This window comes from Eutrigla gurnardus, assembly GCF_963514095.1.
Source record: "Eutrigla gurnardus genome assembly, chromosome: 10".
NCBI classification, from domain to species: Eukaryota; Metazoa; Chordata; class Actinopteri; order Perciformes; family Triglidae; genus Eutrigla; species Eutrigla gurnardus.
This window is the reverse complement of record NC_139924.1, coordinates 16,422,798-16,439,705: the sequence shown is the minus strand read 5'-3', so window position 1 is coordinate 16,439,705 and position 16,908 is coordinate 16,422,798. Positions and strand designations below refer to the sequence as shown.

Here is a 16,908-nt window from a genome sequence, read left to right as displayed (position 1 = left end):
TATAGTGGTGTATCTGCTGTTGAGGTGGTAGAAGTATGTAGTATAGAGGTAGTGGTATCATAGAACATATTGCAAATACATATTATTATAGTATTATTGTATAATTGACAGTTATACATGTGTGTGTGTATCTGGCATTGTGTTCTATCTTTTCTACTTTTATGTCTGCCTCGTAATGCAGCTGTAGGCTAATTGCTTGTTTTGATAAGAGCTATATAAATAACCTATATTATCATCATCATCAACCACACAAAATACAGTAGGCCTATGCTTGTTAACAGATTGAACTTTAATTGCACAACATGAGACTAATAAACCACACTGTAGTGATAAATATTAGAATCTAAGGAAATTAGCATTTTCTACTTAACGTGGTTGTCAAAACAAAGCCAATCAGCTCTTAGATGAGGTGACAGCTAGGCATTTCCCATCATGCCCCGGGTCTTGCAGTCAGTGGAGAGCAACTGCGGCACCTGGCTCCATAAACTGTGGCCGCCTTGATCTCATGAGATTATCGTTGCCCACGTGTTCATGAAGTCAGAGCAAGTCGGGATCAAGACGGACACAAAACTAACCGGCATGCATTGTGTGACGATCGCCGGCGATCGATTCAGTGCAGGCATGGCTCATCTCCAACGATCCTATTCACACAAGCCCGAAGTGTAACTTTCAGCCAATCGTTGACCTTCTTTGGTCCCGCCCTCTGAGCTGTCAATCACAACAGAGCCAAGACAGCTTTTGGGTCGAATGTCATTACGCCTGGAAAAGTAATTCCTTATAAGAACTCAATTTTGAACTCCAATTTGAGCTACAAGGAGGATTTTAACAACGAGGTAAGTTTTAACGAGTATTGACAAATTTCCCAGTACATTCTGTAACATATGGACAAAACGTAGACAAACAAACTTTCTCAAAAATAACACAACTTTGGTAAACATGGTAGAGGTCTATGTGAGCTAGGTGGTCGATGTTGTCGATGAATAATGACATGTAGTAATACTGGTATGGTCCTTTAATTGTTGTGAAACAATCGTAAAATATCATTTCATTTATATGATTAAATATGTTTTCACTACCACCACTCCCTTCCCTCCGGTCATTGTCTACGTTAATGTCGAAGTGGTGCACGTGAGTGGACAGGGAATATGTGAAAGGGGATAGAATTGATTTTTTTTGCAATTTGTAATTTTCAATTTGCACATGTAGCAATTATGGCATTTGCATCTGCTATGTTACAGCACAATTTACGCTGGAAGTGAAATATTCTGTGTAACCCATGTATTTTTAAAATTGAGAGAATTTGTTGTCATCATTTTTGCACTGCCTGTTGCCATAACATATTTGAGAAGCTGTTGGTGTAACTCCTGTTTCATTTATACAGGCCAGCACATCAACTGCATCTCTTAACAAGGGGTGTTGCGTGTCAGACGGACACACTGGAGACACAGTCATCCTTGAAGACTCTTCAGGCCCACATCAGAATTACAGGTGTGTAGTCACCTTTAGTAAATCTACTTTTGATTAAGTTTGGTCAATCGTGGCACGAGCAGTATTGGCTGTTCACAAAGAGCATTTCTCCGTGCTGGTCAATAAACAGTTCAAAAGAGGTGCCCGGTGTATTTAATTGTTTACTACAGCTGTATGAACCGGATTTTATTTCAAAGCTCTTACCTTGAGAGAGCGCCAGCGAAGCAGCTGCAGAGTACAGATCAGCAATAAAACCAAAACTGAACACATATGGCAAGGTTCAAATACTGTCAGAACACGACTTGACTGATAAGATTATGGAACACAGTAGTTCATTCACCTGCTGATATTCAAACACTGAAGCCTGATATGTCTTTATATGTGTAGAGGCATGCAGCTGAACAAATCAAAGTCATGAGTGAAACAACAAAGTCAACAGAGTCAACAGAAAAAAAAGCAGACAGAAAAAAACCGAAAAGCAGAAAAAAAAATGCAGACATGGTTTGGATTTTGCACCACATACTTTTATTTTCCATATATCTCACTGACTTTGAGGGTTACCGAATGAAATGAAATTTAGTTAATATTTCCCTTTTCACCAGTTCATAAAAAATATTATCTTCTCTCCATTTTATCACCATTGCTCTGCAGAAACCACAAATCTAGATCTTCACGGCCTCAAGTTTTGCACTAATATTATTTTCTGTGTTCATTTAAAGAAAGTTAATATTGAATTTAGGAATTTGAAAGGAAAATCTGACTTCAAACAATCCACATTCAAAAATGTGGTGAATACCATTTCAATCTTCAACACTAGTTTAATTTTTTGTTCAATATTTCTCTCCCTATTTCTCTCAAATTTTCCATCAGTGGAAAAGTGCACATTGCAACCACCTGAGTGAGTGTATATCCTTCTTACACAACAAACATTGCGCACTATGAACTTGCATTAGTCATAAAACCTTTCATCCTGTGCAGAGTTCAGGGATGATTTTCCGCCTAATTTACTTTCTGTTTTTACTTTTGAAAACCAAGCAGTGAAGCTCAAGATACAAGGTTTCTGAAGGGCACTGCCAACAGTAGAGAGTAAACAGTCAATGAACCAACTGAGTACATTAATATGGGAACAAACACAGCGTTAAAAACACACAGATATTGGCCTGGTCTGAAGTTAAAAGGAGAATTTACCAGACGCGTCATTTTTCAGACACTCACACACACACACACACACACACACACACACACACACACACACACACACACACACACACACACACACACACACACACACACACACACACTTGATGCATGCACCCAAGAGCTGAGGACACTGTGCAAAATATCAACATTACTTTAAGGATAATAAGTGCCAAAGAAAATAAGACTAACTTCATAAATAAACAATAAAATAAAGGAATAATAAAAATGGTTAAAAGTATAAAGATTATTAAAAAAAACTTATCACCAAACCTTAAGCACTGGCATCAGATAGCCTGACATGACATGATGTTTGTTCAACAGAATATAAAAGAAAAGTATAAAAACAACACACAAACACATCAAAACAGTAATACATTAAGTGACTGTGATTGCATACAGCACTGGTTAGACACCTTCAACGCTTTTGTGTTTGCAAAGATTAGCAAAAACTCCAGCTCATTAAATGCTAAAAATGAACAGTCTTTTACAAAAGCATGTCATGAATTGTTCCTCAAAGTTTTTCCATCACATCCACAAAAACTGAACATTGAAGCTGATGTTGCATAGCATTGCAACATCAGCAGGGTTCAATCTGCCATATGGATCTTAATGCAATTCCATATGCATCCATTCAAAGTCATTAGTCCAGATTAAAAAATATGAGCCATGTGCAGGTAGAGTTTCCATTCTTGAAAGGGCATCTGTTCAATACTAGGGTATGAAGCTTTTCCAGAAGCTACCAGGACTCAAAGTGTAGTCTGCATTACATCTGACCCCAAATGCATCCCTTCACGGAAATCAGTGTGGGTTGACATTCATAATATCCCATTACTCCCCAAATCAAAATACCCAATGCTTTGCCATTTGAAAGAGATCATTTTCAACATGGTGAACTCATGGAGTTACAGGGTTTCATTGTCAACAACAACCCAGGGAATAGCTCTTGGCCCGTCTCTTTTTTCTTTCATTACCTTTTCTTTAGATTTTTCTTGTCTTGTAAGGCCATGAAAGCAAGACTCCCATCTTTTTTTCATAGCCTGTTGAGGTTCGGAGATAAAGGGGAAGGAAGGTGTGAAAGTCCATTGATGCTTACTCTCCTCATCATCTGCCCCTGTCCTGCTCCTCCAACTCCGGCTCCACCCTGCAGGGTTTGGGTCAGGCTAACTTGGGCGGTGCTGAAAGAGGTTATTCGGCCACTTCCAGCGATCTGGAGGTTGACCGTGGTGGCATAACTGGTCTTCTGGTTCCCCTGTTTGGTAGGAGATGAATGGGCAAATGGTAGTGGTGATGGGGGGGATGGGTCTGAGGGTACAAAAGGTGCTGTGGATTGGTAGTTGGGGTGCTGGTATGGGGAAGGTGGAGGGGAGGTCATGCGTGAAGAGGAGAGGTTTTGTTCACAGGAGGGGCGGGCAACGTATGCACAGATCAGCTGGCTACGACAATTACCCTCTTCTATCTCTGAGTCTCCCCACTCTGTCTGGCTGTCTGATGGAAAAGGAGAGAGAGCGCAGGAGAGAGGGGAGAGAGGAGGAGGAGAGGAGGTAATGATGGTGGATGTAGCACTTGCATCGATGCTATCAGTTCCTTTATATTTGTTTGAAAGCTCTCGTACATCAGGCCAGGGCACGCTGATGAAATGCTGCCCACCAAGGGTGCCCTTCCCTGGGGTAAGCCTGCTAGGTGAGAGTGGAGATTGAAGCCCAGCTCGAGGGCTGAGGCAGGATGGTGAGTTGCCGAGCGAGGACCACCCACTCCTGGGACTGGTTGGACAGGACTCCTGCTGTTCAAAGGATCCTCGGCTACTACTGCTAAAACCAAGCGACCTACGGCTGCTCTCTGCCCAAGAGCGGCGTACTCCACTATTGTTGCTTCGGGCTGGACTAGGGGGTCTGTCCACCAGGTTGGAGGAGTAAGACCTAAAGAGGGTTTGGCAGGTTGCAGGAGGACAGGCTGCAGAAGGGGAGGAGGATCTGGAATTACGCAGTGGGGCCAAAGAAGAAGAGGGAGTGGGGAAAGAGGCATTTTCCAGTGTTGGTGAGCCCAATGAGGAAGAAATGGAAGGATTGGGAGTGGAAGGAATATATTTAGGGTTTCTAGGTTGAGGTGCAGCAACAGTATTTGTCCAAACATCCACTGACACACCAATAGGAGGCGGAGAGAGGATCCGAGGGCTTAGACATGAGGAAGACCCAAATGCTGAACTTGCTGAAGAGGTCCTGGGTAGCTCCAAAGTGAGGCCTAGTGAGTTATGGGAACTTGCACTTCCTACCCGTGTGCTCCGAGGGTGGGGAGGTTTGTTCGCCACGCGGGAGGTGTAATTATGTTGGGGGGGTGGGGAGCAAAGGCGAGTAAATGAGGCAGGGGTTGGAGAGGGAGATGGTGACTGAACTCGTGAGCTTGGTTCGGACACAGAAAATGGCCGAGCTACACGATTGTGTGACCCTGACCAGAGAGGATCAGGGGTTTGTTGCATTGCTGTGGCATTGGTGCTACCATTAGCTATAGGTGCCTTCTGTGGACTTACTGACCAAACTCCACTACTGTTGGCACAGTTGTTGTTGTTAAAGTTGTTGGTGTTACTTACATTGCTAATCGCTGTGTTTATGCCAGCTAAGCTAATGTTGTTGTTGTTGTTTACATTCTGTGATAAGTCTGTCTTGGAGTGAAGGAATGAGGGACGAGGGGAAGGAGCAGAAGGCTGGTGATGGGTCATAGAGGGGGAAGGGGTGCATTGGGAAAGACAAGGAGGAGTTGACTGCATGAGAGACGGAGAAGGGCAAGATGACCAGAGAGAGGACACTGGACCTCTCGGATGTTGGTACCCATCTTTAGTGCACCCTAGCTGGGCATGCACAGGTGTACTGGGGCTCTGGTGACCAGGAGGGAGTTTAGGTAAAGGGGAGTGGCGTCGTGGATAAGAGGATGGTAAGGAAGACATGGATGAGGGGCTTTGATTTACCATGTTTATGGGTGGTGCTTGTTGCAGGATATTGTTCTTTTTTGCCATACTCTGACTAATGGACTGGCTAATACAGGAGGCAGCTAAGGATCTGGTGAATGCAGAGGAAGAAGCAATGGGAGAGGAGCATGGTGGAGAGCAGAGAGAAGAAGATGGTGTAGGGGAGAAAGGAGGACCTGCTCTTGCGGATGAAGACCTCCCGGAAGAAGAGGAAGAGGGAGTGAAAGCTGAGGAGGGTGTAGGAGAGGAGGCAGGGGGAGCTCGCATCGAGAAACCCCTCCCAGAAGGGGGAGTAGGAGACAAACAGGGGAGAGCCCTGGAGACAGTGTTCAGGGAGGTATCTTCAGCAGAATCAGGAGTGGGAGAAGATACTGGAACAACCCTGAATGGTGAGGAGCAAGGAGGCACTCTAACTGAGGAAGGGAAAGCTCTAACAGGGGAAGGGGACCGGTGCCTGAGGCTGGGTCTGAAGGCTGAGGGGGCTGTGGTGAGATCTGTGTCCAGGCCAGGAGTGGCATTGCCTGGGTAAGGTCTCTCCACCAGTTTGGGTGTCTCTAAGGAGGATCTGGAGGACGGGTGGCTGCCTGTAGTGAGGCTGATGGGGGATTGTGTGATTGGTTCCCTGTAACTGACAAAGAAACACAGATTAACAAACAGAATTAGAAGGTAGGTATTTTTGCTGGAGGCATATTCCCTACTAATAAAAATCTATCATGACATACCTGTATAATTAATCAGAAGAGCCCTTGGACCCATTTTTACCCAATTTCACCAGTAGAGGTTTGTTTTCATTACAAAACCTATCAAACCACATTCGGATTAAATGGTTTTTAAACATGTCAAGGGTTAATCTTTGGTCAGGAAAGGGTTGAGGGAGAATTATGCAGTTATGCACAGGATCAGGTTTATGTTGACTGAGGAGCTTCTGCAAATCGTACCTCCAATAGTAAACATCTGTTAAGAGGTTGGTAGTTGCAATTTGTTATTTTTCCAAACATTGTGATTTAATCTACCACAGACATACCTGGTGTTAGACAGAGCCCGTTTTCCCATTGTAGTGGGCAGGTCCTGCGGCCTCTGGCTGGTGAATGTTGGTAGACAGTCTATAGACGGCACAGATGAAGGGCGTGGTCGGGTAAGATTCGATTCTGACCATGGACTTGGTGCTCTTCCTCTGTGACCCTCTGGGGTTTCAGTGAGACTAGAAGCCTGTGAGGGGTCAAACGTCATGTGCAAAGGCTGACTCAGGTGTGGAGGAGCAGTAAGTTCTCCTGAGGATCCGAAATAAGGTGTCTTTCCTGGAAAGACCACTGCTGAACCTTGTAGAAGCATCCCGGTTTGTGATGAAGGATCACGGGTTGTCTCATTTAATTTAATCTGCTTTGGCCCTTCAGTGATCCCCGGTGTATCGGCACCTCCGTCCACAAGGTTAAGTGTTTCCTTCTGGGATAGCTCTGCAGCCAGTCCTGGGTGAGGCATCGTGGATCTGTTGTACTCCATTGGAGCCTGATTCTGTCTCGAGGCTACCATTAGTACCAGCTCAGGTCCTGTGCAAACCAAGTAGTCAGGCCCTGCATTAACACTCTGCACGTCTTTGGTTAACATATCTTTGCCAGCAAGTCCTGTGGAAATGTTGTATTCTGGCCACTGTTTATCTTCTTGGGCAGCTGTTATATCACACTTGTTATGCTCATATCCATTTTTGGAAAAGTCCCACTTTGGCATGCCGTGAGTAGAGAGATTTGGCTCGGAGCATACTGGCTGGTTTGTGTTTACAGATGTTGAGTCTTCTCTGACTGAGCATCCATCACTCAGCTCCAACCTGCAGACAACCAGGAGGATTATGAAACAGAACAGAATTAAATCTACAATGGTATATAATGGGTAACTAAACCCCAATACAACTTTTTCAGCTGAAAAACAATGAAAATGGGTTACTAGCCTACTACTATTTAGTAGTGTTGCTGATTGATTCGGTTCCATAAAACTCTGAGAACAGGAAACCTGACATTTGGTCTTGTTGACATTTTCTAACACAGAGTTGGGGTTTCTCGTGCCAATTATACCACTTCATTAAAGATTCAAATGCTAGAAAGTTGTAAAGAATTCGATTGTATTCAACCAAATTGACCCTCATGATTACTTAGATATACAGCATTGACTGGTAAGAAATGGACATTCATTTTGAAGCCTTGTGTTTGGCTCATTTTTTTCTTGGATATTGACCATTGCCATATTGGAATTTTTGCAAAAAGTGGACACCCTAAAACATATACGTACATGTAACTCTAAATTGATGAAAGACTCTAGTGGTTGAGATCATGAACTTATATTTACAATGTTTACTGAGATAATTAAATTGAGAAGTAGGGTCATTTCCTTATAGACTTCCATGCAATTGGACTTTAAAGAGTAGTACATTCCAGCAGCAATGAAAAAATGTATCTGGGCAGATTACAGCTAACATTTAAATATGACAGGGAAACATTGTCCAATTGTTGATGGTGTATTCTGTCATACGCCCTAATGAGTCCAATAATAAACATGAAAGAAACCCCCAAAATTGAGACAAGAATGTAGCAAAATACATGGGGGCTCCTGGATGTAATAAATGTAAACAGGAATCGCCACCATTCAGCCCTCCACAGCTTCACCTGTTCATCAGTATTAAATACAGGTCACTGTAGTGTAGGAGGTAGGTCACAGCATTTCCAGTCCTACTCTTTATTTGCATACGTGCATTATTTACACTTGCCAACAACAGACACCACTACTTGGGCTCATCTTGATGTTTGATCATTTACAGCCCTGTAAATTAAGTATTGTACAGTAATTCTGTAAATGTTATCCACTCACCTCTCTCTTTTCACTCTCTCTTCAGTATATGAGTAGACTGTGTTTTTATTCAGGACTTCACCTCTCCCTTTGGAAGAGGTAGAGAAATAGTCCCTGAACTCGGTGACCCTACAATCCAAGTTCATGGTTGACGCCAAGGGGCTGCTACTGGCAGAGTAGCACAAACTGGAACTCTGATCTTCAGGTTGTGTTCTGAGGTGATGCTTGGATGCTGTAGAAGCATCAGTGGAGGTGTACCCAGGGTTGTAGCTCTTTGCCTGGTCCTGACTGGATAACTGGTCACTCAGCAAAGTGGGTGGATTTTCCCCAAGTGTGGGGGATGTCTGGGAGTTGTCACCTGACTGACAGCGCACACTGGAGTCTCCTTCTTTGGTCAAGGCAGAGATAAAGTCCCTGGGCCTGGAGAGGGTACATCCATTGGTCTCATGAGGACAGGCTGGGGTCAGTTCTTTGATAAACCCATGACTAAACAGCAGAGGCTCGCAGGTTGCTTTCATTGTCTCCTGGAAATCTAGAAGGGAACGACAGAGAACAAACCTGTGAGTAATGAATGATAATTGACCATAAATTAATAGTTTTTGCCTTTTAGCAGCATGGCTCTAAAGATGGCAATATTGGCCACTCTGATGGTCCAACACTTTGTTCCAGCGTGAAATTCCTTGAGGCCCAAACTAGTTCATCTACAATAAAACCCAAGTCATTGAATCTTTGGTTTTAAGATACATTTTTAAAATATCAACGTACCATTTGTCAGGCTCTCTGCTCTCTTTATAATCCTTTCCTCCTCGATCGTTTGGTCCTCCCGGCTCATGGGCTGGTGCTGGCTGTAATTCTTGGTCTGGTTATGGCTTTGGTAATGTGTCTGACTCCAGATCTGGCTTTTAGTTAAGATCTGTGACTGCTGTCTAGTTTGTGTTGTGGTCTGGCTCTGAACTTTGTTCTCTGAGATAGTTTTGGTTCCATATATGGTCTCCAATTGATTATCTGATTGAGTGACTTCCACTTGGTATTGTGTTTGCTGCCGGTACTTCATTGGGGTCTGTGTTTCAGTCTGAACCTTTGACTGGCTGTCAGTTTGGTTCTGAGTTGGGTGTCCAGACAGTCTATTCAAGCACCATGATTGGTTCAATACAGCGCTAGCCCGTTTCTGATGCAGTGGGACCTTCATGGTGCTGGCTTTGGCACTGTACATCCGGGCCAATGTTTGGACCTTGCTCAAAATACGCTCTGAGTTTTCCATCAGCATGGGGTCAGCCACAGGGCTGGCCTCAAATAACCCAATACTGGCTACGTCTGATCCCATGCCCTCAAACAAGACACGGTTAGCGGTGACAATCCTGGAGTGGCGGGACCATCGACCCACTTTTATCTGACTGGGAAGACCTTCAAGGTTACAGCGAGTCCCGGCTAGGTCTCTGTGTTTGTTTCCAGTCCAAATAGACTCAGTTTTGGTCTCAGTTTTTTTACATTGTTCTGCGGGTGGCAGAGGTGGCAGCTGCACTTTGTGGCTTCCATTTGGTTCTGCTGGGATGGCTGGGTTGGGTTCGTGCCCATTCCTTACCGATTGGTTTCCAGCATTGGCTTTGATTGTTTCTTTTCTGCACTTGTACTGTTCAGTAATAGATGTTCTAATTTCTTCCTCAGTAGCCACACTTGTCAACCCCTCTTTCTGGTCCTCCATTCCTTCCTCCAATGGTCCTTTGCAGACTTTTATTTTGTTGTCCTGTATCTCTGCCTCTTCTCCAACAGACTTGTTTGGGCTCAACTGTAAATTCCAACCAACTTGGTTTGGGGTCTCCTTGTCTTGAAGCATGTTAGATATTGGGTCCTCTCCATCAAAATCCATGGAGGTGATTGGTTTATCTGCTTGTTCAACATACTCTGTATCTGTTGAGAGTGGAGCAGGGAAAGAGATTGCACCATTTGAGGACCCATCCATCTCTCTAGCAGTCCCTCCATCGATTGGTTCAGTTTTTTCATATGTGGATTGTCCACTCTCTGACTCCTCCTGGTGTCCACTCACATCAAAGCGTGATACCGACTCCTTCACCAAACCAGACGGGATTTGTGAGAAACTGTTTCTCCTTCTTGGCACCACTCCTTCTCCCTGTTCATCTTCTTCCTCTGCTCTGTCCTCTTCGGCCTCGGCTGCTGCCTCGTAGTAACTCCTGATCTTTTCAATGATCTTCTTGTCACGCTTAGTGAGGTGGGAGCCTCTTGTTGGTTGCTGGCATCTCTGGATGGGGTCATGAGGAAGATCTGGATTTGGAGAGAAAGTGGTGGTATCAGTGTCCACCTCTTTCCTCTGTGAAAGACAACAGCTGCTGTTCTCTTGTTCTTCCTCTGCTGATATGGAAGGTTGAAGTTCTGATGTTGTTGCAGGGATGATGCTCTCTTCTTCATCCATCTTCAACGCTTCTCCTTCTGTCTCTCCAGGCCCCTCCACTGCCTTCATCACTTCACTTGTTGCGTCTGAAATTTCAGTTGCAATCCTCTCATTTTCAAGTCCGTTTTCCTCTCCAGAGCCTCCAGTCTGACTTTGGAGGATGCTGCCGTTCTCCATCTCTGCTTTTTCCTGCTCCTGTTGCATTATGGGTGTTTGTTCTGGAGTTGAGGGGCAAGCCATTGGGGGCAGTGGGCAGGTGAAGTTGGACTGGTTGGAAGGAGGCTTACTTTCTTCTGGTTCATCCGGAATGTGCTCCTGGAAGAACAGTAAGACAACAGCATTTTAAAAAATGACCGTGAACTCCAATAAAAATGGAAGTAGTAGTAGTATACATCCAAAATATTATAAACATGTAAAATGTATTATTGCTTTATTATTCCAGTGTGGCACAGCTTCAAGGAATCACCAGAATGCAGTAAAAATTATTTTTGTGTTGGTTGATCTGTTGGTCTGTCCAGTAATGGCCAGTTTGTTAAGTTTGTTTGCCTAAGTGGATGAATCCTAATCGTTTTAGCAGGCACGAACGGCACTTCCAAATACATTAGCTTTATCTTTGTACTTTTTTTTTACATATTTACATGAATCACTAGATTTATTTATTGTTTCTCAAACTGCGGTGAGACTGTTGTAGAAGACAGCCTCTAATTGCTATTAGCCAGACTTAAAACAGTTTGTTGCTGACTGCTAAAGAAATTTTGTTCAGCAGATCACTGTGGAATACATACAGTACAATTGATTCCAGTACATTAAGTCTGATTTAGAGTATTGGTCAATCAGGTGGCAAAATGAGTCCTCTTATAAACTGGTTGAAATACATGTATAGTGTATTCTAACCGTTGTGTCAGTGTGGATGGCGGTGAGTCCCTCCCTGGCTCTACTCTGGTTGATGAACTCCAGGATCTCTTCGGTGATGGATAGGGTGGGAGGAGGGCTGAGGGCGGTCAACTCCTCTTCCTCCTCGAACTCCTCATTCAAACAGAATAGAAAAGGATACATTTTACAATAGGGTAAGATTATTACAAGCATGAGGGTTTTTATATATTATGTAAGTTGATTAAGTCAAATAAATGTACAATGCAGTCTTGGAACTTATTGACAACATTTACACAAAACTCAATATTTAAATAGCAAATAAGGGAATACTTTGTCACATCACATTTGTAGGGCACTTTGCATATGGGAATTAGCATTTATTTTGCGGGAAACTGTGTTGAATCATAAATCTGGACTCCAGGAAGACTAGCTGTGCTTTAGGGCACAGCTAACAGGGATCCTATAATAACCCAAACTAAATGAAACTCTATCCCTGGCATGGTAAAATACCTCTTCCTCTTGGTTCGGTCTTAGCTGTGTCGTCAGGTGTGATTCGTTCCTCTCGGTCTCCACCTCGATGACGGAGGATGCCAGCGTGCTGCTGCTGCCGGCTGAGCACAGACTGTCTGCCTGGCAGAGCTCGCCATCACTGCCCGCCTGCTGCAAAAACACCATCAAACCACACGGTCAGCATTTCACCTTCCGGATGTTTACGTCATTATAAACATATGATGTATACTTCCAGTTTTCCTTTTTTAACGGCATCATTACATTTGAACAAAACCCACATTGGGACTTGGGAGTCAAAATAAAAATTACATCACATGCTTAACTATTTCTATTATCACTTATTGAAAATAATTTTCACAACTTCTTGTATTCACAATTTGATTATACAATCGGTTCTTGGTGTAAAAGATACAGAAAATCATATTTTTTCTGCTGAAAGACACTATTTACTTAAACAATTATATTCAAGTTTAGGTTATTCATATTGAAAGTTAGTGATGAGTTGATTGTGAGAACCAAGACACTATAGTCTGTGTTTGACAATAGAATTTGAAATATTATTTTAAGTACATATTGATTGTATTTGTGGTTGTGATCTGGGAGAAAAAACATTTAGCTTAAAACATAAATTAAGTTTAGTTGAATGGAAACATCATTTTGTCGGAGACAGGGTTGATATGAAACTCTCTTACCTTCAAAGCTGAAGGATTCCCCGGATGAAGAGAGGAAGAAGTTGAAGGAGAAGAACATGACATCAATATTTCACATAGTTTAACAGCCACTTAAATCGCACGCAACAACTGTAAGCCAGTGTTAATATAATGTCTCTGATTTCTTGTTTCAACAGGCTACGCCAAACTATCAAACCCTGCGGTCACACTGCCAGGAATATTGAAAAATAAATCAACAAGTCCATAAACTACACAGCTGACAGGCTATCATTTCCTGTAACATTCCCAACACATTAAATTTAATACTATCTTTTTCTTTACATTTACACGTGGGGTAAACTTCACATTTACTGCGTAAAATAAATGAGTCTAACTATTACAATCAAGTCCCTTTTTCATCATCAGGCTGTCAGTTTATTTTTTCAGCAGAAGAAGAAATATAACATAAAATGTTTTGCAAAGTCAATGATAGCCCTGATGTGGTGAATACTTTCAATACAATTTCTGCACATTGACACCAACGATTTTGTTTAATAAACAACTAGCGTTTGTTATTTAAACCTGAAACATTCGTTTTAGGAATCTCACCGTTGGGATGAAACGCTGCTTCAATGTCTTTGGCCGGAGCTGGAAAAGAAACAAAGACTTTATATAACCTGCTGGCTCAACAATGTGGCAGTTTATAACATCAAGCCACCCTTAGGCAGTGATAAATGTTATTGATAAGTCGTGAAGCACATTAAGAAGTGACATTAATGCTGCGTCATGCCACGAGTGTCAAACTTTTATTTGTCGTACGTGATCTGGTTTCCTTCAGTCACAGGAAGTAAAATATTCATAATCTCACGACTTTGTATCATCAGCTAAACATCTAGGCATCAAAATAATAAAAACTGAGGTCTTGTCCAATGTAGTAGATAATGTGGACTCTTTAAATGAACCCCCTCTGTCTACCTGACTGTCTCCTGGAGCGTCTGTATGGCAGGTTTCCGTCCAGCAGCAGTGGCAGACTCTTCCTGGACTTCTCAGGCGTGTACATTTGCAGCTCTGGAGGCTCTGGAGAGACAAACAGAGTGAAGAGTTAGTTTAAAAAAACCTGCTGTTTAACTGGAAAGAGCTGAGTCTCTGGTTCTAGTCACAGACTAGCGGACGTCGTCACCGTAACGTAACCCATTTGTTTGTTTGAGAATGGTTTTGATGCCATGTTGCTTTTTGGGCGTCACCATGTTGGCCGTCACCATCACCATGTTGGTTTTTGGTGGTTGCCATCTTGGTTTTTGGCCGTTGTCATTTTTCCTTTTGGACCATTTTAAAGTGTGGTCAAACTATGTAGTGAGAATTATTATACTCTGTATACTCGACTCCAAGTTACCCATAATTCATTGCAAATTATTAGTGTAGTCACTAACGTAGCACTTTATACCATCTGAAGGAAAAATAGACAGATATAGACAGGACAGATGGAAGAGTATGTAAACACAAACGCCCACAAAGTACTTTGATTTGTTTATTTATTTGATAAAATATGTTTATTGCTCCACAGGAGCAAACAGGAGGAATGCTTGCTTTTGTTGGGGACTATTTTCAGCAAATTAATCCACATTATCACTTGGAGGTAGAATAAAAATCAATTTTTTTTTAATCTGCAGCAGGAAGTAAAAGAAAAACTAACCCTGACCTGACTGACGTCTGCCTCTGTGATAGCCGTGGATATCGTCCGATCGTGGTGATGCGGAGGACTTCTTCAGGTTGTCCTGGTCGAAGTGAGGAGCTGAAATACAGGTGATGTCAGCCCGCCTGCTCATGTTAGAACCACCTATTCAGAGTCTGTTTGTGTATTTATGCATTCATGGTGAAGAACAATCTATCTGATGAAACGCTGGCAGGAATGTAATAAGTGTGTGTGTGTGTGTGTGTGTGTGTGTGTGTGTGTGTGTGTGTGTGTGTGTGTGTGTGTGTGTGTGTGTGTGTGCGTGTGAACTCACATTGACAGAAGTTGTCTCCCAGGACCTGCCTCGCCTGGAAAGAATGTTAAAACATCTCAGTGAGACACTGATCCAGACAATATTCATAACATAAGCTAAACTCAAGGAGGACTTGATAAGAGACAGAAGATAAACGTCTCGCTTCATAAGGGGGATAAGAAGATGGCTGCTGCTTCACAGACTGTCTGGGAACTTTATGTCACATTTTTGTTGACAGAGGAAAACTTTAACTAACAATATATAACTCATCTAACTCATCTTACTTTTACTCATCAATATTATTATATGTGCACATACCTCAGGTCTCAGCTTTTCACACCCAGTATGAACGTATGCCACACTAACACAACTCACTTTCATACATAAACACAGACACTTACATAATACTCCCTTTAAGAAAAAAGAAAACCTGTACCATATTCTAATCACACATAACACCTGTTTCACACGTCCTATTTAATTTTCCATGTATTTCATATTACATCTTTTGTCTGTAAACGTTTTTAATGTTTTGATGAACATTCAGGTGCAGCTCTGATGGATCGGCTTCAGTGAAGAGTCTGTGTGACGACCAGCAGGGGGCAGCAAAGACCAACAGAAGACTACAAGTAAGACTACCAGACTACCATTAGGAATGCCGTACCCAAGCACGCTTGACCCACAAAGTCCGGTTTGTTTCACGAGTGTGAGTGCTCCGTACTGTACGCTTCCTCGGCCCTGGCTCATTAGAAGAGGTGTGCTTCGGGACGGTACAGTTGCTCATGCACGAGCCCAAGCACGGTACACGCAACATGGACATAAGGTATAATCGATTGGCCATTCCACTCGTTATCGCTCAGCGCTCAACTCAGAACTTCCCCGCTATCGACACGATTTCTGACTGAAAATACTGTTGATGAGTCATAGGACCCCCCACCCCCTTACTCTTCCTCCCTTCTTACCTTCCATATCCCGCCTCTCTCCCTCCCTTCTTCCTTCCTTCCCTTCAAACCTTTTTCCCTCCTCCATCTTTACCTTCCATCCTCCCTCCCTCCCTCCTTCCTTCCTTCCTCCCCTCCTCCCTTCTTACCTTCTGTGGGAGAGAAGCAGGATGGTTTTCAACGATCAGTCTCTTAAGGTAATGAACCCACAGTCTCTTCTCCTCCTGGTTCTTTGTCTGCAGTGATAATACACAATTATTCAATATTGAGATCAGGAGCAACAGGAAGTACATCTTAATTATTAGTTGTAATTATGTTAATAAAATGTCTTAGACTTGGACCCAGACTTGGACTCTGAGGTGACTTGACTGTGACTTGACTCACCTGGACGACATGCTGCAGTTTGGGAATTGTCTGATCGGACACTTTGAAGCAGAGAGGATCCTTCAGAGTCTCAACCAGCAGCAGATTACAACACTGCGGCAGAGAGACAGGGGCATGAAGACAGACGCTTGTCCACACGTTTCACAAAGACACTAATGTTTCTGCACCAAACTGTAGCTACAATTTAAATCAAATTACAAATATGTGCGTGCTGTAGACGAACTGCTCCAGCCTCTTCTTGGCGATAAGCAGCATCGTATCGAACAGGAAGAAAGCTCTCTCCTTCTTCACTCTGTGGACCTTGAAGGAACCTTCCAGAACCAGCTCTCCAAACCCTCTGAGGTCCGGCCCGCTCCAGTTCACCAGCAGTGACTCGATTTCCTGTCAGGAGGAAGGTGAAAGGTCATACAGAGGTTGTGGTGAATGCAATAGTTCTGCAGAAAACATTCAAAGAACCTGCATCAGCATCAGTCATTATTGTACAGGTAGTAAAATAATGCTTGTTCCACTTCATTTGTGCCCAAGTTACAAATTGTCAGCTGTGCTAGAAAATATTGAGGGTTAAGTTAGGTGTAAAAAAAAAAAAACCCGCAGAGATGCATGAATGAAAGTTGACAGGAAACAGTGAAAAAAAAAAAAAAAAAAAACCAATCTCTGAAGGAAATGTCCTCCATCTGAGCCGGCGTGAACGTTTCAC

At 43.0% G+C, this 16,908-nt stretch overlaps 1 protein-coding gene across 1 annotated transcript in view; it reads right to left on the bottom strand.

Moving 5' to 3' along the window:
- Positions 1 to 2,496: 2,496 nt before the first annotated feature.
- plekhg2 (pleckstrin homology domain containing, family G (with RhoGef domain) member 2) overlaps positions 2,497 to 16,908 on the bottom strand; it is a 67,029-nt gene continuing 52,617 nt past the window's right edge. The window contains exons 9-21 of the mRNA XM_084020449.1: positions 16,410 to 16,592; positions 16,212 to 16,304; positions 15,977 to 16,063; positions 14,908 to 14,941; positions 14,595 to 14,693; positions 13,877 to 13,978; positions 13,511 to 13,549; positions 12,252 to 12,430; positions 11,763 to 11,894; positions 9,227 to 11,183; positions 8,483 to 8,993; positions 6,651 to 7,448; positions 2,497 to 6,254 (exon numbers count right to left, since the gene is read on the bottom strand). Coding sequence (XP_083876575.1) covers positions 3,698 to 6,254; positions 6,651 to 7,448; positions 8,483 to 8,993; positions 9,227 to 11,183; positions 11,763 to 11,894; positions 12,252 to 12,430; positions 13,511 to 13,549; positions 13,877 to 13,978; positions 14,595 to 14,693; positions 14,908 to 14,941; positions 15,977 to 16,063; positions 16,212 to 16,304; positions 16,410 to 16,592 — 6,771 coding nt within the window. The 3' untranslated portion in view covers positions 2,497 to 3,697. The remainder of the gene's footprint in view (positions 6,255 to 6,650; positions 7,449 to 8,482; positions 8,994 to 9,226; positions 11,184 to 11,762; positions 11,895 to 12,251; positions 12,431 to 13,510; positions 13,550 to 13,876; positions 13,979 to 14,594; positions 14,694 to 14,907; positions 14,942 to 15,976; positions 16,064 to 16,211; positions 16,305 to 16,409; positions 16,593 to 16,908) is intronic.